Source organism: Scyliorhinus torazame, chromosome 2 (genome assembly GCF_047496885.1).
Source record: "Scyliorhinus torazame isolate Kashiwa2021f chromosome 2, sScyTor2.1, whole genome shotgun sequence".
Lineage (NCBI taxonomy): Eukaryota > Metazoa > Chordata > Chondrichthyes > Carcharhiniformes > Scyliorhinidae > Scyliorhinus > Scyliorhinus torazame.
Window position 1 is genome coordinate 263,482,783 of NC_092708.1, and position 22,751 is coordinate 263,505,533.

The 22,751-nt window shown below is 47.1% G+C and overlaps 1 protein-coding gene across 3 annotated transcripts in view; it reads right to left on the reverse strand.

Annotated features, from left to right (window-relative positions):
• Positions 1–20,971: 20,971 nt before the first annotated feature.
• The window catches only part of LOC140407868 (EEF1A lysine methyltransferase 3-like), a 47,510-nt gene continuing 45,730 nt past the window's right edge, over positions 20,972–22,751 (reverse strand). For all 3 annotated transcript variants that reach the window (XM_072495089.1, XM_072495090.1, XM_072495088.1), the window contains exon 4: positions 20,972–21,945. In XM_072495089.1, coding sequence (XP_072351190.1) covers positions 21,533–21,945 — 413 coding nt within the window. In that variant the 3' untranslated portion in view covers positions 20,972–21,532. The remainder of the gene's footprint in view (positions 21,946–22,751) is intronic.

Here is a 22,751-nt window from a genome sequence, read left to right on the forward strand (position 1 = left end):
AAGGTAAAGGGAGTGATAATTGTCATAGTAAGTGGCTGCATGGTGGCTCAGTAGTTAGCACTGATGCCTCATGGCGCCGAGGACCCAGGTTCGATTGCGACCGCGGATCACTGTCCATGTGGAATTTACACATTCTCCTGTGTCTACATGGGTCTCACCCCCACAACTCAAAGATGCAGGTTAGGTGGATTGGCCATGCTAAATTGCCCCTTAATTGGAAAAAAAGAATTGGTACTCTAAACTTATAAAAAATAATAATTGTCGTCATAAAGAAACAGGCATTGGTCCAGGGTGTTAGCCGTTTTAGTTGCTGTGATATGAAGAGTCTAAAGTTCTTGTTCCTTTTCACCAAACACCATTTATTTCACTTCCACAGCCTCTGCACAAAACTCTTAACAACACACCACCTGACAGAGGCCACCTGAAGCCCCTTTACATATCAGTGTCAATTAATGGATACTTAATATAAATGAGACAACTAATTGCAATGTCTCTTAACCCATTACTTAACAGTCTCCCCTTCCTTGGAGAAAAAAAATAATTAGGTGAAAACAAAATTTCTAGAAACTCAAAAATACACACATGATTTCCCCCCCCCCTTTTTTTTTGTTTGGACGAGAAAGAAAAAAAACAGTCACAGAAACAAGCGCCCTTCATTAACATTATCCAAACGTTTCTGTGAACTCGCCCCTCTTTTTGTAAAACAGTCTAACAGTTGATAGCTCCTGTCGACCCATTTAATTTTTGTTATTTTCCCTCTGCCAACACCTGCTTCAAACTTGCGATGTCTATCCGTAACCTCTTTTCATTGACTCTTTTTGTAGAGTGCACATTTTCCCACAGGGATTTATTGTCAATGTGACAGTCAATAGGTATATTACCCAAATCCCCTAATCCCAAAATTTCTGTCAATATCATACTTATATAAAAGGCCATATCCACCGCCTCTACAAGGCTTAACGTCTCAGTAGCCAAAGTGCTTTTTACCACTCTCCTTATTTTCTTTGTTTCCCACACAAGCGGGCAACATTTACCATTGTTCCCCAAAAGGAAAATTATAAAACCTCCTGCGCTTGAAACCCCTTAACATAAACTTGTGTAGGACGCATCACTATAAACTATGATTTTCAAGTGCTTAAGGTCACCTAAAACCGGGAACTTCAAAACACACTCCTGCATTTTTAGTTTGTCCAACGCTTTATTTGCTCTTATTTCATAGAATTTACAGTGCAGAAGGAGACCATTTGGCCCATCGAGTCTGCACCGGCTCTTGGAAAGAGCACCCTACCCAAGCCCACACCTACACCCTATCCCCATAACCCAGTAACCCCACCTAACACTAAGCGCAATTTGGACACTATGGGCAATTTAGCATGGCCAATCCACCTAACCTGCACATCTTTGGACTGTGGGAGGAAACCGGAGCACCCGGAGGAAACCCACGCACACACGGGGAGGATGTGCAGACTCCGCACAGACAGTGACCCAAGCCGGGAATTGAACCTGGGACCCTGGAGCTCTGAAGCATTTGTGCTAACCACTATGCTACCGTGCTGCCCCTAATTATGTCTTCCACTTTGGGATCATTCATTTTTGTACTCAACTCTAAGACATCAAAACTCACGTCCGGTCTAGTCTGTCTACCTAACCAGTTCAGTTGCCCAATTAATCTTCGCAGTTCCTCTTTTTCTATCTTTGAAACCATTGCATCTTTTTGTGAAACCCGGCCACGACTAATTGCTATTGGGGTGATGCTTTCCAAATAAGATTGCTGACGTAAAGTTGCCCCTAACTTAGTCTGTCCGATTTCCAGTCCAATATATTTAAATGCACCGGAGGCCTGACTTCCAACCCTGAATTCTTTCCTCAAACCAGAGATTACAATAGCTTCAAAATCACTAGTCCCACCCCACAAAAAATCATCGACACGCATCATAAAAATGCCAGAAAGATTTCCTTTATAGTGCCAGTAAAACATTGCAGGATCTGCTTTCAACTGGCAACAGCCCAACTTTAACAAAACTGACCTTACCGAAAAATACCAGACTCTAGATGCATCATTTAATCCATATCCACATTTGTTCAACTTTCAGAGTACCCCTTCTGTGTTAGCTGCTTCTTTAGGAGGACAGAGAAAAATGTCTCTCTGGAGCTGATGCCCCTGCAAAAAGGCAGCTTTTATATCTATAGATTTGCATTCCCATGCCTTTGTGGCTAATAGAGCCAAGAAGATCTTTAAAATAATCTTTCCTGCTGTAGGTGAATCTACCTTTAAATCCTGATCTTCTAAGTTTTCTTCAAAGCCCCTTGCCACAAGCCTGGCCTTTGCCTTATAAGTTCCATCCGGAAGAACCTTTTCCGTGCAAATCCATCTGTGGGATAGGGTTAGGGTTAGTCCCCTATCCGGTACTTCCGTGTATACCCCAAATTCACTTCAACTATGCAATTCGTGCTGTTTAGCTTCTTTAATAACTTTTTCATCTAATTTATTTGAAGCCACCAAAATCTCACGTGCATGTGGGCTTCTACTCCTATTAGTATTCGTAGTCTTACTCATGTTCCGAGATCTTGATAAACTATGTCCCCTCTCCCGCCTGGTATCTCATTCTGTACTGCTACTGCTTGATCTTTCCCTTCTGCTGTGGGATGTCCTTTCAATAGTTCTCGACCTTTTCCTGCAGACCTGTTCACTATCCGATGTACTATCTGAACTGGCACTGCGTTTCTGTGCCCTCCATTTTTGAACTTCGTTTTCCCAATCCATTGTCTTGACTCCTTCCCCTGAATGCTGTACATTCAACCAATGTTTATACTTTCCAGTGGCCTTCCCTGCTCTACTAATAACAGTTGCATCCTTCCATTGACTAGACCCTTCAGGCAAGTATGTCACTTTTGTACCAACTTTTGGCAGTTGCCCTTTCAGAAACATGGCCTGTTCTAATTCACCAGAAGTGTTGTGTTCCTCCACAGAAACCCTGTCTATATCAGTTAATTGGTCCTCATAGTTCTGTAAAAAATGCTTACCAGATGACTCTGGCTCCTCATCATGTCTGTCTGCTCTGTCTAAATTTGAAAATTTGTAATCTGTACCCATTATCCTTGGTGAATGTACCCTAACAGTTTGATTACATTGTTGCAAAATAATTGTTTTGCCATCTATGCCTATGATCTTCCCTGGGCCTTTCCATTCATTAGAATTGTCTCTCTTATAGCATGCCTCCTTGCTGAAAAACAGCATCTGATGGCCGTACGTTATGTCTTAAAGCTCTGTGAATTCTTTCAGAGACTTCTGCTTCCAAAAAAGCTTTTCTACTGCTATGTAATGCATTTAAATGTTCAGCAAAACCAGAGCTAATTGCAGTCCCCTCCCAAGCTGGAGGCTGGTCATCCAAAATGGACGGAATTTTAGGATTTCTACCAAACACTAATTGATAAGGACTATAGCCCCCAACCATCTGCAATGAATTCTTTGCATGTACTGCCCATGGTAAAGCTGAATTTAGCCTGCAATTTGGTCGATCTGCCAACATTTTCCAAAGCATGTCATCGATGACAGCATGATTTCTTTCACAGACACCATTACTAAATGGGCTTTCTGCAGCCGTATTCATAACTCTGCTATTCATGTTTTCACACATATCCCTAAACTCATCATTAGCAAATTCTCCCCCATTGTCCGTAAGGCATTTTGCCTGTGGACCCATTCCTGTTCCTATCCATTGTTCCACGATTTGATCCAGAATTACTCTCTTTTCTTTACTTCGTACAATCGTTGATTGACTAAATCTGGTTGCTAAATCTACAAAATGCTAAATAAATATATTATTTGCTTTATCCCAGATCTTAAGGTCCATGGCCACAATGTTGTTAAAATCCCTGGCCAAAGGTAGGGTTACTATTGGTCGTGCTGGTGTCCTTCTGTACTTCCTACAAACTTCACAGCGGTCACTAACCTGTTCTATCAGTCTAGTATAGTTGTCATCCCTTACCCCTGCATCCTTTCATAAATTTTTCAGCCTCCGAGGAGACGGATGTCCAAATTGCCTATGCAGTTTTAATATCACAAGCTTTTTATCAGCTAAAGTCCCATTTTCAACTGCCATTAACACATCCTTAACCACTCTACTTGAAAAATTATTTGTCAGTAATGGAATACAATAGTGTCCCGACTGTGTAAATTGTAAGTCCACCGTCTTTCCAAAAACTGTTGCCTTATCCTGTTCCATATCCAGTTTCATGTGTGCTTTCTTCATCGACGGTCTGTTCAGAAGCAAAGGTATCTCACTTGATACAACATCTGTGCTAATGAAATGATTCACTCCGGCAATATTGCAAGGGATCACCACTCTTTTCAGCGACTTCAGAGTATTATCATCCCCAAACCTGAAACTTGTGGAACTTTCAAATTCCTTAATCTTGTTACGATTTTCAGCATTCAAAGAGTCCAGGTAACATTTTAACCAGTCAATTCCACAGACAGTAGATGTGCAGCCACTGTCCAATACAGCACAGTTGAAGGATTCTGCAACCAATACCCTCATTAGCGGCGTAAAACTGCTTGTCAATAGGACAATGCCTTCTTTCTGGTCACTATCTTTTTCCTCTTCTGACTCTTCCGTGTCATGTGTCGCTTCAAACACTCTATCATAACAAGTTGGACAGTTGAAAGCATAATGGTATTGAGAGTCACATCGAAAACATCGATTTATCATGTCCCGTGCATTTCTGGGGTTCATCTTCCTATTGTAGGTTCTAACTGGGTTTCTGTCTTCATAATTTCCTTGTCTCGGTCTCCGTCTATAGTCTTGAGCCCTGTTCGTAGCCATACGATTTTGCCATCCTGTTACTAGTGTATCTTCCATATTCTGCCTTATTGCAGGCTGACCTATTTGGGTCTTCAGAGCCATCGGAATCAAATGTTTCCCCAGAAACTTTTGTAAAGCTTTTGTCATCTGTTCGAATAAGGTATCCTTATCAGTAAACTGAAATTCTGTCAAAACCAGGAGCCTATCCATGTTGCTCACTCTAGCACAGTCAAGTAATTTAAAGGCCAACACAGACTGTGGAAATTCCAGATTGTGTTTCTGCAGCCTTTTATATAGTCTGCCAAATTCCATTATATAGTCTTCCATGGAGATATCCTCCATTTTCCGGAACTTATCAAAATCCGACCATGCTTCATACGCACTTAACAAGTCATCTTTCTTATAAATCTTATCCATATAATGTAATACAGTCTCCAGACCTTCTTCTGAGTCTAGCTCTTCCAATTCCAGCTCAGAAAGCACTTTGTTTCGGATTTTACTGCCATATGGTAGAGAAAGAGCCAATGCCATACCTTGTTTTCTCTTTCCCAAAGCAGTTACCTTAGTCCACATAACTACTGCACTTCTCCATTGGTCGTACGATTCCCTTTCAGAAAATAAGGGAGGATAGTCATATCCAGCCATCTTTATCCTCGGTTCAGCCATATATCCCTTTTTTTCTTTTCTCACTCACTCCTTGATTTGATCTGGAAAAGTTGTATCTTTCAACCCTTCACATTTACACAGCAACCATCCGCTGCTACCAATTGTTTTAGTTGTGATATGAAGAGTCTAAAGTTCTTGTTACTTTTCACCAAACACCATTTATTTCACTTCCACAGCCTCTGCACAAAACTCTTAACAACACACCACCTGACAGAGGCCACCTGAAGCCCCTTTACATATCAGTGTCAATTAATGGATACTTAACATAAATGAGACATCTAATTGCAATGTCTCTCAACCCATTACTTAACACAGGGTATGTATTTTTTGAAATAAATTTAGAGTACCTAATTCATTTTTTCCAATTAAGGGGCAATTTAGCATGGCCAATCCTCTTACCCTGCACATCTTTGGGTTGTGGGGCGAAACCCACGCAAACATGGGGAGAATGTGCAAACTCCACATGGACAGTGACCCAGAGCCGGGATCGAACCTGGGACCTCGGCGCTGTGAGACAGCAGTGCCAATCACTGCGCCACCGTGCTGCCCTAGGTGCAGGGTAGGTATTAATGGCAGAATAAAGATCAACTCTGAATGAAAGCAAACGCGTGAAGACAAGGTGCGTATTAGCAAAAAACATCGAAAAACATTTGATGATTGGTCACTCATATTAGGTAGGAAATGCAGCAGCCAATTTGCGCACAGCAAGGTTCCGCGAAGAGCAATTGGTAATGACACATGGTGTTGTTGATTGAGGGATAAATCTTCAAAATTGTGTGAAGGGATTTTTTTTACATATATCTGAAAATGTGGATGATCAAAGCCTCATCTGAAAGATGGCAGCCGGGATTCTCAGATCCCGCAGCAAGTCGGAGAATCGGCGGGGGGCGCAAGAAATGTGCCACGCCGCTCCGACGTCGGCCCGCCAATTCTCCGGCGACCCTAAAATCAGCGGCAATCGCGGCGCGAGCTGATCGGGAGCCATTGAAAGCGCCCCCCCCCCCCCCCCCGGCGATTCACCACTCCTCAATGGGCCGAGTGCCCACCGGCGTGGATTACGTATGGATTACCCGGTGGTACCTCGGGCCTTCCTGGTGGGGGGGCGGGGAGATCCAACTCCGGGGGGGGCCTCCGCGGTGGCCAGGCCTGCGATCGGGGCTACCGATTGACGGGCGGGCTAATTCCGGGGGGGGCCTATGTTCCTCCGCGCGGGGCCCCTGTATGGTGACGGCAACCCACGCGCATGTGCAGACTCACGTGGGCCATGGCGCACATGCGCCAACCCACAGCAACCGTGGCGCACCGGCTTTCAAGCACTGGAGCAGCAGACACCACTCCGATGCTGTACTAGCCCCTTAGGAAGGGGTGAAAGCCTGGGCCTGACAGCCCGTTGACGCCGGAGTCGCTCGCACCGGTTTTGACGCTGGCGTCAACGCTTGGCCGGGATGTCGGAGAATCTTTGAAAATGTAGTGCTTCCTTTGTGGTACATAAAAATGTCAGCCTTGATCTATTGTTTAAGTCTCTGGAAAGTAATCCAAATCCACAATCTGCTGGTTCAGAGCTAAGAAAGCTACTGACTGAGTCATGGGGTTCGGAGGTACTAGAATTTACCGATTACACCTCGGCCCTGCCAGAAGTGTTCAATGTCATTACACGACCTCTACAACAGCAACAACAACTTATATTTATGTAGTACTTTTAATGTAACAAAACATCTCCGACATTTCAAGGTGCTTCATAGGAGCATTGTAAAACTAAGTATGACACCACGCCATGCGCAGATATTAGGTCATGTGAACAAAAACTTGGGCAAAGAGGTGGTTTTGTGGACTGTCTTTTAAAAAAAAATTTTTTAGTGTACCCAATTCTTTTTTTTCCAATTAAGGGGCAATTTAGCGTGGTCAATCCACCTGCCCTGCACATCTTTTAGTTGTGGGGGTGAGACCCACGCAAACACAATTAGAACTCCACACAGACAGTGACCCGGGGCCGGGATCAAACCCGGGTCCTCGGCGCCATATTTTAAGGACTGTCTTAAAGGAGAACAGTGAAGGTACAATGGCAGAGAAATGTAGGGGATGGTATTCCAAAGGTTGGAGACGAGGCACCTGAAGGTGCAGCTCCAATGGCGGTGCAATTAAAATTGGGATGCACAAGAAGCCAGAATTTGAGGAGTGCAAATACCTCACAGGGTTGCGGTGCAAGAGGAGATTACAGAGATAAGGAGGGCAAGGCCATGGAGAGATTTGTAAGCAAGGATTCAAATGTCAAAATGAAGTAATTTGACCTGGAGCTTTTGTAGGTCAGCAAGCATAGGGATGATAGGAGAATGGGACTTTCTTGGGTAAATTCATCGGCAGCAAAATTTTGAATTACCTGAGGTTGAAGGAGGATATATTGCAGGAAATTAGCCAGATGTGAATTGGAATCATTGAATCTAGAGGTAAAGAAGCCACAAATGAGGGCCACGGCCTATGCAAGATTGTTTGGTACCCTAGGGCAAACATTTAGCCTTCTCACAATTCAATTGTAAAAAATGAATATTGTGCATGAGGGTGAATGAAAATCCTGCATTTTTAATGTCAGAATTATTTTACATGAAGGAGAATATTATGATATTGACCGTACATTCTCATCATTGTACACTTTTCAAAGTTTATGTACTGGAAGGAATGCACACTGTAATGTGTAATTTGGCTCACATGGTGTGGTACCATGTGTTTGTGTAACAGCTACAAAATTATTTTATGCTCACTTTATACAATCAGGAATATATGACATTTTGGAAAAGACTGCAAAGTAAATGGAAATCTATAAGTATGTCAGCATATGTGGATGTATATCTAGACCTTTCATGCCCAAAGCTGAATCCTGTTTGTTCACTTTGGCAGTTTCATGAATAGTTCATTCAGTTTACTGTGGCATTCTGTTTGTCACTCTAGTTGACCACCTAGTTTGCCTAATGGTTACACTGACCCCGAGGGTTTCAACAGCAGATAAGCTGAGACAGGAGTGAAGTCAGGGAATGTCAGAAAGACGGAAATGGGTGGTCTTGGCGATGACACAAATATGAGTAGTTTCGGAATTTCTAAATTGTTGTGACCCATTCTGTGCTACTCCAGAGTACTTGCTCCTGGTTCACAGGCATTAAATGAAAGGAATGAATATGATGAGAATTTGGAATAATTGCCGAGTTATAGAGTACTGTGGATGCCAGCAGATCCTGGTCTCATCATAGTGATCCAAGCAAGGGAAGATGCCTATGTTTCCCGAGCTGGAGTATGCAGCCTTAATGAAATCTGGCCTGGGTGTGAAATCAGATATTTGGAAGGGGGCCACATTAGTGCTTACCTCTTCAAACAAGGTCAGTTCAGGCAAAAGGAGTTAACAGTTACCAAACTGGTTTTTATCTATTGTCTAACACATGTTCTTTCAAACTTTTTTTACCCGCGGCCCACTTTTGCCAACAGGCCGACCTTCGCGACCCGGCCAATCTTCGTGATACATGCCACGTTCCCTTACCTTTAATGCGAAAGGGCAGTCGCTTGGTCCTCACAATCTAACTTGAATCAGGTTCAAAGAAGGAGCGAGCAATGCACATATCAGGTGCAGACTGCAGCCAGTTCCTTTGTGCTGTCTTCATATTTATGAAAATCGAAAATCCAACATCGCATGTGTCGGTTGTCGTGAAAGGCAATAGCAACAAAATGCTTGTTTTATTCAGCAATTTCAGTTTTGGCCCAGAAGACATGCTAGGCATTGGACACAATGTACCCCCCCCCCCCTCTCCCCCCCCCCCGCCCCCCACCCCACCCCAATGGCGTGTCTTCCAGCAGAGAAGGCTGCTTGCCATTGGACACTGACAGGATCTTCCGGTCCCAACCAGTGTCTCCGGCGCTTTGCATGGTTTGCCCGTCTTGCCCCGGGGGAGGGGGGGGGGGTCGTTTTCAGGCGGGAAGGGCCGGAAAATCCTACCCATGGTTTGGGTAGTGTAGGAGATATTGTTGATTGCAGGACACTGAATGTGCGAATTAATTTGGAATCATTTATCCACCTTTTGCCGCAGAAGGCTGTGGAGGCCAAGTCACTGAGTGTCTTTCAGACAGAGATAGATAGGTTCTTGATTAATAAGGGGATCAGCATTATGGGGAGAAGGCAGGAGAATGGGAATGAGAAACATGTCAGCCATGATCGAATGGCTAAGCAGACTCAATGGGCCAAATGGCCTAATTTTGCTCTTATGTCTTATGGTCTTATGGATACTCCTGGGAGATGATACTTCAGAATGATGACAATTATGGACTTTTGGCATGTTTTTGATGTGGTATCACAGGTCAACTACAGCAGTATAGTCTTTTAATTTGTAGTCAGCTGTAAATTAATAGCTAACTCTGGGGTCTCAACCACAAAAGGAATTTTTCACTCACCACTTCTCTTTCAAAATCTGAAACTTCTCTCATTTGCCAGTACTCCCAGCATATAACACACCAGGACTTTGCATCCTTATTTGAATTGGCACAGAGTTGCAGGATAGGGTGGGAGAGTGGGACTAAGGGTACTGCTTCGGAGGGTCGGTGCAGACTCGATGGGCCAAATGGCCTCCTTCTGCACTGCAGGGTCTCTATGATATCTCACCAGTACTGGAAGGATGATTCAACTTTCAAAATGAAAATCTGAAGTTTCACCTCTTCTCAAATTTATAAGACTTTTTACATCTCTTTTTCAGCTAGATTTATCTGATGGGTTTTTCCACACTTTTAAATGATTTTTCACATTTTTAAATGTTAACATTTAAACGACTATTTCACACACTCATCAGCGTTTTTAAACGTTTACCAGTATATCGCTTTTTATACGCCACATCTGCTTTTTAAACTGTTTCAGTGCATGATGTTTTAAATAATTCTGATTAAATTGACCCTCCTTAAACTTTTATTCCAATTACATTGTAACCTGAATCTGTGACGACAGGTACTGCAGCAGCTTACTGCTGACAAGTTGACTGGGCATGACTTTGCACTAGATGATGTGAACCATCCTTTACTCACGCTAGAGGATGCTGCAGTGTCGTGCTGAGACCCACGCTGTGAAGGATTCCTCCCTTCTGTCTTGTGAAATTCTCATCCTCACCACTCTGTTAGATAATTTCAGAACCATCGATTTGCCACTGACCATAAAATTAGGGGCCCTAATTTATAGGGCATGAAAGGAGCTATAGAATTTCACCTTGTTGTTTTGTTCAGGCAAACCTGAACAAGCACAGACACTTGAAACTGTCATTTGTATAAAATCACAATAATGGTAAAAGATTCCATACAAGCGGTATTCATAGAATCATAGCAAGTCTACAGTGCAGAAGGAGGCCATTCTGCCCATCGTGTCTCCACCGACCTTCTGAACAAGCATCCTGCCAAGGCCAACTCCCCCACCCTATCTCTGTAACCCCATAACCCTACCTAACCTTTTGGACACTACAGGCAATTTTGTGTGACCAATCCACATGCACATCTGTGGACTGTGTGAAGAAACCGGAACATCCGGAGGAAACACATGTAGACATGGGGAGAACATACAAACTCTACACAGACAGTCACCCGAGGCTGGAATTGAACCCGGGTCCCTGGCGCTAAGAGGCGGCAGTGCTAACCACTGTGCCACCCCCAGTAACTAGTGTTCATGATATAGGGCGCAATTCGGGCACACCGGGTGAAGGCAAAATCAAGATTCACGCCGGGCACGAACCATTTTGTGATTCACCTGGAGTGTTCCAGTCTCACCCAAAAATGATGAGAGTAGCATTAACCCTAATTTGCATTCATTTCAATCTCACTTACGAGATTGATGTCAAATGCAGCAGCCTCCCGGGAATTACACGACTCCCCAGCAGGGAGTCATGCAGGCATCGGTTAGTACTCCTTTTCAAAAACATGAAGCTGATGCATTGGCTACTTGGGGGAAGTGAGGAAGTAATTGGCCCTTTACATCTTCAGGCATGCAGCTCAATGGCACTGGAGGGGTGGGACGGGTTGGGTGTGTGTGGTGCTGGAGCGTTCCAGGTCGGGGTCACCTCTGGGCTGGGGGGAGGGGGGAAGCAGGGGTGAGGGATTTTGCATCTGTGAGGCCTTAAATACATGTTTAAAAATTGTGGACACCCATAACAGGGGCAATCGCAGCTGCAGCCTGTCTGTCCTACCAAACTCTTCCAGGACAGGACCCTGCTGCAGTTTCTCTCCTAGAAGTCAATTTCACCCCCTTTGAGCAGCCTCCAGTTTCACAGCTGAGGATAATTTCAAATGATGGATTGGCCTTGTTACTTGTGAGAGCACTTCGCAGCTGCAGGTTGTGTTTGCTGCTTGTAGCTGCAAATGCCTGGAGGCTGCTGTTGTGGTTTCCTTCCTTTTCTGGAGCCGGAAAGAAGGACACTTTAACTACGATAACCTGGGTCCTGGAATACCGGGCTCGGGCATGTATGAGTCCAGCAGGCAATCCGGTCTGAAGCTAGAATACGCTGCGGGGCCTGGTGCGTGACATTGATCCAAATGGACTACCTGATGACGTTGTTAAAGAAATGCTTTTGGAGATTGCTGATGCTTTTCTTGCTGGTGTGGTGAGTGCTGCATGTAACTGGCACATCACCGTGGGTTCAACACGCTGGAGGTCAAGGAGGGTTCAACTGCGCCTTGAGCGCCAGTGGAATATGTGGATGCCAGGATTTGGTTCCGGTGAGATTGCCCTGGGAGGGCCTGCACAAATGCAGCTCCTGGATGGAAAATGGCACTGTTACGTGGAACAAGTAACACATTGATGGATGGATCATTTCTATGAAACAGTTCTGGACACGTTCTCAGGCTTATCCTCTGATTCTGTTAAGGAACCTGTGAGGGTTGATACAGTGTGTTGCTTTTTATGTGAAAGTGAGCTGAGAGAGCTTTGTATTGGTACCAATGTGGAACAGTGATGTTTCCTTGTTGATTAATGACTAGTATGATATGTGGAATGTTACGTGGTTGACTTTCAAATCTTTGTCACTGTTCACCATTTAATGAACAAAATATTCTCAAGTGCCTCCTCGAAGGGCAGCAGGTTGGCGCAGTGAGTAGCACTGCTACCTCACGGCGCTGAGGTCCCAGGTTCGATCCCGGCTCTGGGTCACTGTCCGTGTTCCGTTTGCACATTCTCAGTGGGTTTCGCCCCCACAACCCAAAGATGTGCAGGGTAGGCGGATTGGCCACGCTAAATTGCCTCTTAATTGGAAAACATTAATTGGGTACGCTAAATTTATATTTTTTAAAAGTGCCTCCTCGAAGGCACAAGTGTCATATCTCAGAGGATGATTCTTAAACTACATGTCCAGCAACCTTTGCATGGAACAGCATGCTTGAACGCGAGGAGCATCAGCACCTTGGAGCCAGCTGCCAACAATCAAACACCAAAAGCAGGGCTTCACGAATGAGGATCCTCTTGCGGCCAAAGTGTAAGTGTCTGGATGAGCAAGGACAGCTGAGCACGGCTCCCCTAGTGTTCCCGGCAAAGGTCTGGGGTCTAGGAGCTCCTGATATGATCAAGGTGAGTGTGCAAAGCAAGGTTTCCAACATAACTGGCTTGCTGGATGGCACTCTGAGAGGAGGCAGATAAGTCATGGTAAGATGGGGGAGGCTCTGGGGATTTGAGGATCCCAGGATGGAAGCCCTCACTGATTGTGGGTCTCTCTCCTCCAATTCCTTCCTTTGCTGATGTGGATCCTTGTGGCAGCTAAGGCAGGCAGATACCAGAGATGGCAGCAAGGCCAACATAGGTTGGAGGTGGCACCACATGTGCAGGGGACCACCGCACACCTTGAAGACCCGCTGCCCATCAGGCTGAGGACAGGACCAGAAGGGGAGGCCAGTTTCAGCCCAAGGAGCACAGGCGTTGCTGGTCCTTCCATGAGCAGACAAACAGCATATGCTGCAGATGACTGCGTCTCAACAGGTAGACAGTGCGGGACCTGTGCCATGTCCTTGCAGACATGGCACCCGTGGAGGAGGAGGACACCTGCTCATGGTGGCCGTGAAGGTCACTGCACCCCTAAACTTTGACGCCACTGGGTCATTCCAGGGCTCAAATAGGGACCTGTGTGGCATATTGCAGTCTCCACCCCATTTATGTATCCAGGAGGTGACGGATGCTCTGGGCATCAGACTATACAACCTTCGAGCTGGACCAGGCGCACCAAGACGCCAGGGCTGCAGGATTTACCATCATCGCTGGGATGCCCCAGGTCCAGGCGGTGATCGATGGCATGCACGTCGCCCTGCGAACATGGAGCATCAGGGGGTGCCTTTATTAACAGGAAGGGGTCCACTCGCTGAATGTTCAGATCATGTGTGATCCATGCCTCAGAATCATGCACCTGTGTGCCCTCTAATAATAATCTTTTATTGTCACAAGTTTGAAGTTATTGTGAAAAGCCTCTAGTTGCCACATTACGGCTCCTGTTCGGGTAACCTGGGACGGATATTGAACCCGTGCTGATGGCCTTGTTCTGCATTACAAACCAGCTGTCTAGCCCACTGAGCTAAACCAGCCCATACTACCCTGGGAGCATGCATGACAGCTACATCCTGGGGCTCTCAGAGATCTCCGGTTTCTTCGAGGACCACCCCAGGGTGATGGGTTGGCTCGTGGAGGACAAGGGATACCCACTGAGGACATAGCTGATGACACCGGTGCAGAGGTCTGAGACCATGGTGGGGACCCGATACAATGAGGCCCACATTTCCACCTGTGATGTCATTGAGCAATGCATTGGCCTGCTCAAGATATGATTCTCGTACCTTGACTGTCCTGGCGAAGCCCTGCAGTACACCCCCAGAGATTTCCCTCTGTGTGGTAGTCTGCTAAGCCCTCCAACATCTGGCACAGCAGCAGGTCGACATCCTGGAGGAGGAGCAGGAGGTTGGATGAGGGGCTGCGGCTAAGGTATGACATGCCAAGAACACCAGGGAGGCCCTAGTTGTCCCCAGATTCTTCTAGGATGAGGCTGTGTCCATCTGTTCAACACCCCCCCACACAATTTCCTTTACAACTCCCCCTCCCCTTCCCCCATTTCCCCCTTCACCCCATTTCTCCCTTTCCTCCCCATTTCTCCCCGCCCCTCCCCCACATCACACTGCCCCCCCCCCCCCCCACCACCCCCACCCCCCTAGCCTGAACACCCTGGCCAGAATTGTCCAAAATCCCGGCTAAGTTTTGACGCCGGCATAAACACCGGAGTGTTTGACGCCGGCGTCAATGGACCTCTGATCGGTAACCCCCGATTGCGGGCCTGGTCATCGTGGAGGCCACCCCCCTTTGGAGTCTGATCCGCCCCCCACCAGGACAGCCAACGTGGTCGCGGGTCCGAGCTCCCGCCGGGGTGGTACCATATGTGAACCACGCCGGTGGAACTCGGCGGGAACTTGGCCAGTCGACCACGGAGAATCGGTGCGGGGGCCTCTTTCAACGGCCCCCGACCGGCGCCTTGTGGAACGCGCCCAACTGGCAACGATTCTCCGGTTACCGGAGTAGGAGCGGCATGGCGGGAATTTTCTACGTCAACGCCGATTCTCCAACCCGGCGCCTGTTCCCCTCTCCAATGGTCTGTGTAACATCCCTCCAGGATGATGGGCCTATATTGGCACTGTCAGTGGGTCACTATACTCGGCAGGAGAGTGATGGTCACTCACTGTGAGGAAAGTTGTGGTGCTTCTCCGGATCTGATAAAATCCGACCTCTGTCGTTCTGCTGACAGTGCACTCATACCCATCCTCATGATAGAGTCTGCTTTGGTGGCTTTTGATTTTGGACCAACGTGCTGGGTGGCAGGGGGACTGCAGCCTGGCCCGCTGTGAAGAATAGTGTGACAGAGGCTTCACATATATCAGGTGTGGCTTTTGATCCTGGACCACCGTGCTGGGGGTGGGGGGTGGAGGAGGTGTGGGGGGGGCGGGGGGGCGGGGGGGGCGGGGGCGGGGGGCGGGTAGGGGGGTGGGGGGGGTAGGCTGGCCTATTGTGAAGAATAATGTGACAGAGGCTTCACATGTATCAGGTGTGGCTTTTGATCCTGGACCATCGTGCTGGGGGTGGGTGGTGGGGGGGGTGGGGGGTGGAGGGGGGGGGGGGGGCGGTATATGGGGGGGGGGGGGGCGGTGTAGGCTGGCCTATTGTGAAGAATAATGTGACAGAGGCTTCACATGTATCAGGTGTGAAATGTTTTAATGTTGAACATTTTAATGTGACATATTTCCGTTCCCTCTAGTTTCAGATAGTGACCTCACCAGTGCCCACTCAGTGCTGCTCACTCTTGATCTTCCATGGTCTAGTGCTATGTCCCCCAGGGTGCACGTCAGAGGTGGGGGCAGCCTACTGCTTTCCACGCCCTGTGGCCTTTGATGCCTTTGGCAGATGTCCTCTGGAGGGCCCCGGCAGATTATCCGGTGTAACAGGCATCGCCGTGCCACCCTGCTCTGCTGCTGCCCTTGAGATGCGGCGGTGTCAGGAGGGGGGATTCGGAAGAACTAGAGACTGCCGTGGCCTCACTGGTGGCAGGCCCTGAGTTGGCCTCGAGCACTTCTTCCTCCCAGAGGGTGACCATAGAGCCCTGGGGTCTCCATGAGAGGGAGGGACAGCTGGAGTGAACTTGAAAAGCCTCTTGACGACCATGGTGTTAACAACCTCAGCGATGGCCCTCAGTGACTGGGCTATGCTCTGCAGTGCCTCGGCAATGTCAACCTTCATCTGGGACATGTCCCTCATCAACTGGGACATGTTGTCGAGGCCCTCAGCCATGGCCGTCACAGACTGAGCCGAGCCTTGGACACCACCACTCAAGGTATGGATGTCATGCTCCAGGTTTCCCACTGCGGTCGCCACCCTAGCACTGTTGGCCTCATTGCCACGCATTGCCGGCACCAACTTCTGCACCTGAAGGCTTTGGGACTCCTCCAATTGACCTTGCAGTCACTGAACCCCCTCCTGAATCTCACTGCTCGGGTCTGTCATCTATATCAGCTATGGGAGAACCTTGTCCAGAGACTAGACATCTGGTTGGGACCCATCTGTGTCCTGGGATCCAGCAGACCTCTGACTGCTGCCTCCCTTGGATGTTTCTGCTTCCACCTGATGTGCATCAGCAACTGTGTGGTGCTTGCCAGATAGTGCCCCAAAGCCTGTCTACTAATCTTGCCCATCGAGGCACGTTCTCTGTGCTGGTGGAAGTGTGGGTGACAACTATGATGCATTGCCGTTGTACTCCTCGGAGCTCTCCTCCGAGGTGCTCTCTTGTGCGGCTGGGAGGGGGGGGGGATGATTCTGATGGCCTGATCTTGTCAAATGTGATCCTGCAAGGCAATGGACATGTGGTCAGTGAAAGAGAAAGCTTCACTTTGGCTGACATCAGCAATTCCCTTGAGACAGGTAATCGGGGTGAGCGGCAGTGGATCCTCACCTCTCTGGTGCAGGCCAGCCTTGCTGTCAATCAATGCTCTCTCCTCTGGCAAGCCCATAATCTTCAGGACCAGTTCCTCATCCAGAGTGAGGACTCATATCTCTGGGACTCCACCCTTCCACCCCCTCCCACCCCTTCCCCCCCACACCCCACCCTCTCTTCGTCCTTTCCCTCGTATTATGGACCACTACCTTCTCCTGTGGGGACAAAGAGAGGGCATTGTGAGCCGCATGCTTAATGGTCCGGGGTGGGGGGGGTGGGGGGTCTATAGCAGGTGGCATGTGTGGGAACTGCATCTGGACATAGAGGGGTTCTGCTGGTGGGTACCAGGGGATTCTGAGAAACAAGGTTGAAGATCGGATGTGGGGAGGATGTGAGATGGCAATCAGTCAATTAAGGGGGGGAGGGAGGATGTTTTTTTTTAAATTAAGGAACTAAGTGGCCACTTAAGGACCTGGTAATGTGAATGGTTAAGTTTGCCGCCTGGGGCCCTACCCACTAAGCCTGAAATAGTGCCTGCGTTTGGGTGGTCAGGTTCCCAAGAGGAATCCCGTCCATTCAGTTTACCCTCTTGTTAGATTTTGCACGATTATTCTATGAGAGGGGGAAAAAAATTATAAAGGAAGTTGTCATGATCTGGAATGTTATCCCTGAAAGGGTAATGGAAGCAGATTCAATATTAACTTTCCAAAAGAAATTGGGTGATTACCTGAAAAGGGAATAAAAAACTTTTGGTAAATGGGGACAAAGTAAGGGTGTGGAGCTAATTGGTTGCCTCTTTAAAAGAGTTGGCACAGGCTTGGTGGGCTGAATGGTTATCTGTGTTGTTTGATTCTATGATTCTGGGCAATATTGAATTGGATTGGATTTGTTTATTGTCACGTGTACCGAGGTACAGTGAAAAGTATTTTATCTGCGAGCAGCTCAAACAGATCATTAACTACATGAAAATAAAAGAAAAGAAAAAGAAAATACATAATAGGGCAACATAAGATACACAATGTAACTACATAAACACTGGCATCAGGTGAAGCATACAGGGGTGTAGTATTAATCAGGTCAGTCCATAAGAGGGTCGTTTAGGTGTCTGGTAACAGCGGGGAAGAAGCTGTTTTTGAGTCTGTTCGAGCGTGTTCTCAGACTTTTGTATCTCCTGCCCGATGGAAGAAGTTGGAAGAGTGAGTAAGCCGGGTGGAAGGGGTCTTTGATTATGCCGCCCGCTTTCCCCAGGCAGTGGGAGGTGTAGATGGAGTCAATGGATGGGAGGCAGGTTTGCGTGATGGACTGGGCTGTGTTCACAACTCTCTGAAGTTTCTTGCGGTTTTGGGCAGAGCAGTTGCCATACCAAGCTGTGATGCAGCCAGGTAGGATGTTTTCTATAGTGCATTTGTAAAGTTGGTAAGAGATAATGTGGACATGCCGAATTTCCTTAGTTTCCTGAGGACTTATAGGCACTGTTGTGCTTTCTTGGTGGTTGCATCGACGTTGGTGGACCAGGACAGATTTTTGGTGATGTCTACCCCAGAAATTTGAAGCTGTTAACCGTCTCCACCTCATCCCCGTTGATGCGGACAGGGTTGTGTACAGTACTTTGCTTCCTGAAGTCAATGACCAGCTCTTTAGTTTTGCTGGCATTGAGGGGGAGATTGGTGTCGCTGCACCACTCCACTAGATTCTCTATCTCCCTCCTGTATTCTGACTCGTCGTTATCCGAGATCCAGCCCACTATGGTCGTGTCATCAGCAAACTTATAGATGGAGGTGGAACCAAATTTTGCCATGCAATCGTGTGTGTACAGGGAGTATGGTAGGGAGCTAAGAACGCAGCCTTGCGGGGCCCCGGTTTTGTGGACTATTGTGGAGGAGGTGTTGTTGTTTATTCAATAGGTCCAAAAGAAGAATTACAGAAGGACAAGAGACTATTTTGCATTTCTGCTGAAACTTCCCTGTATTCAGTTTGTTAGGAGGCACTAATAAAGTTTCTGGTATGTACTACAGGCAGCCTTGTGATGTCATATGAACATACAAATTAGGCCACTTGACCCTCCGAGCCTGCTCCGCCATTCAATAAGATCATGACTGACCTGATTGTAACCTCAACATCACGTTCCCATCTATCCTGCTAACTTCTCACCCCTTACTTATCAAGAATTTGTCTACCTTTGCCTTAAAATATTCAAGGACACTGCTTCGACTGCCTTTTGAGGAAGCGAGTTCGAAAGCTCATTGCACTCCGATTTGGCAAGGGGAGCGGAAAATATCACATGTACTGCAAAGTCATGTTTTCCGTCTATGTAGACTCTTGACACGATTGTTCCCTCCTTCATCGGTGACGGAGCACATTTCCCGATGCCCAACATTGGGAACATCATTTCAATACCGTATTATTATCAGGCCCCTACACCTGAATCATCCTCCTCATCCGTGAGAAAATCCATCTATGGTGACGTGACGGCAGAATGGTATGAATTGCGGCTGGTCTCCCAAGGCATGCACCTGGCAAACAGACCTCACAGGGGAGCTCAGGTGAATGCAGAGTTCAGGCGGAGATGGTCATGCCCAGGCAGTATCTGGCAGTGCCAGGGGGCAGTGGCGGGGGAGTTTTGGTGGGGAGTACCAACCAGAAGGGTTCCAGGGTGAACTGCTTTGCTCTAACTTCTCTGGAGCAGCCTGTCACCCTGGGGCGGGTGGGTCAGAGGCCGCCCCACCAGTGATATATCATGGAATTTGATCGTTGAAGGTTTTTTACTAATGTTCTGGACCATACAGCAGAGAAAGCCTCCATTGCTGGCGGCGCAGTTTTTCCTGGCCGCCAATGGCCTTTGCCAATTTACGGGAGAATCTCACACCCCGACATTTAACAACCAAGTGCAGATAATCCATCTGTACACACTTGGAGGCCAGGCTCCAGGCCATCATCTGCCTTCACTGAGTTTTATGAGAGCATGGACGTTATACTAAACATCCGTCAACCATCCCTCGCCACACAGCACTGAACATGTACAGTACTTGGGAGCCTATCTCAACAAAGACACACATCAAGAACGAGGTTTAACACCGCCTCCAGTGTGCCAGTTCAGCCTTTGGTTGCCTGTGGAGAGAATGTTCAATGACTAGAACCTCAGACCTGGTACGAAGATCATGGTCTAGAGAGCAGTAGTGATACCCACCTTTGCAGGGGCTGAACACCTTGAGTTTCATCGCTGAGAGTAAGCTGAAGCCAAGTGTCGACAATGAAAGGAACGCATGGCAACCGAGGCACCCACCCTCCAACCACCATCTGCCCCACTTGTCACAGAGACTATAGGTTGTGCATTGGAATACTTAGTCACCTGAGAATTCATTTCTAATGTGGAAGCAAGTTATCCTTAACTCCGAGGGATTGCCTAAGAAGCATACCCAGTTGGCTGAGATTTGTTGTGCTCAAGACTTGGAGTGGGATTTGAACCCCTGATCTTTTGACTCTGCGGTGAGAGTAATGTGCCCACAATTTCCTGATACATGTGTGAAAAGGTTTTCACAAGTGTCATGATACCCACATCAGCATATCATGGTGCAATCACACATACACTGATGGACAGGCAGTTGGACCAACCAGCACACACATAACATCGCAGCCAATCACCAGTGAGAGCACACGCACTATAAAACAGGGAACACCACAGTTCCCACTCATTCTACCAGGAGATAGCTCAGAGCACAGAGCTCACAGCGTGCCACTCAGACATAGACCATGTGCTGAGTGCCTCACTAAGATAGTGATAGGCCTGGGTCCACAGGTTAGCTGGTGAAGCACGTACCCAAGCCAGCAGTTAGTAGTTGTTGTTGTTAAGACAATAAAACAGCCGTGTTGGATCATTTGTGCATCGGAACACCCAACACGACAACAAGGACTTTTGCCCGTCATTATTTCTATAAACTTGCATAACAACCAGAGAGAAGCTGCCTCGCGATTCATCAAAATGTAGAACTGGTTATATTACAATTGCAATATTTGGAATACTAGCAAATAAACAGAAGACAGTTTGCACAATTGCATTGCTTAACAATTGTTTTATTTCATTCCAAGACACTCAAGTGTGATACATATTTTAATGTAACCATTAGACAAAAATAACATTTCACACCGAAATCACAATGGCACAGCATTAGCTGGATTCAATACAGTTTAAATCGAATACTAATTCAATATTGCGCTATTAATAGGAGCAGCTTAGCATTAAAATGTAGTTTCAGAAATTTGGTAAAAGAAAAGAAAGATTTGTTTTTATAGAGTGCCTTTCACAATCTAAGGGCATCCTTCAGGATCACAGTTGGAGGGAGAGCATTGCCCTTGATTAGCAGCTGTGGTTACAGTACCAACTTCCATGGGGGCAAAGGAGAACATTTTAAAAAAGCAAGTTAAAACAGCAGCATGTTAAATAGTTTTCAAATGAATTTTTGCACGGGTAGTGAACAAAGAAATGTTTTTTTCTGAACAAAGTCCACATTAAGCAAAGGTCCACCGTGCTTATTTTGGCGGAGGAGCAGCTAAGAGCTGGCACTTGCATGATGGGCCAAATGGCTTCCTCCTGTGCTGGGCAGTTCTATGATTCTACATCAGCAGGTCATCTCTTCTCTTTGAACCCAATTTGCTAACCTTGTACACGTTAATATTTTTGTCCTCGACTCTGTGAACAAGTTGGCAATTGAAATGCTGAGGTAAAAGCGTCTCGTGGAAAGTAGTGGACTGGTTCCCTGTTCGTAATTTTGAAGCGAGGTAAATGATGGTTGGTTCGTTGGACAGATGTAGCAGAGTCTCTAACAGCAAGGGGTAGGTGAGAGAAGTATACACAATATCTGAACCCAGGATGAAGTCATAGTCGGCAGGGAATTTTATGTGGTCTTTACCCCAGGAAAGGGCACAGACCTTCGAACGATGTCTGAAGGTAGAGGGGATGTTGGTGGAGACATTATGTTCTATTTGACTCAATACATTCTCTTTGTCTGTCATAGTAACATCGCCACCTGACAAAAAGAGTGAAAAGATATTATCGATGCCCATTTATGTTACAAGTCGATGACAAACCTGATCCTCAATTTTGGCCACACAGTCAAAAAGTATATAGTCTACTACATAGGAGGGTAGTATTGATTTTACTCAGACAAGGTCAGTTATACATAGGATTCTGAAGTGGAGACTTCCGGTTGCGGCTATGCGGAGTTAAGTCACACATTCGGCAGCTCCTGCAAAAAACGGACTTTTGGGCTCTTTTCAGGGCCCCCAACAGCATTTTTTCAAAGTTTCCCGCTGTGGGAAGGAGAGTACAATAGTTCCCCGACAGTATATGGCTTTTATCAGCAGCGGAGCGACTAAAAAAGTGATGGTGGACCCGAAGAAGGTGCGAGGGAAGAAGAACAAAATGGCGGCAGGCGGGGACCAGGCAGCGTGGAGGCAGTGGGCGGAGGAGCAACAGGAGGTTATCCAGCGCTGCTTCAGAGAGATTAAAGCGGACCTGCTTGAGCCGATGAAGGTTTCTATTGATAAGCTGCTGGAGACACAGACGGCCCAGGGGGTGGCGATCCGCGAGGCCCGACAAAAGATCTCTGACAACGAGGACGAGATCTTAGGCCTGGCAGTAAAGGTGGAGCAGCAAGAGGTGCTCCACAAGAAATGGCAGGAGCGGTTCAAAGAGATGGAGAATCGTTTGAGGTTGGAGTTGGCCCATAGAGTGCTGGGAGGAGGCCCAAGGCTAACGAGCCTCCGCGGGCGGTGCTGGTGTGGTTTCATCGGTTCGCAGATTGGGAGTGTGTGCTCACGTGGGCTAAGAAGG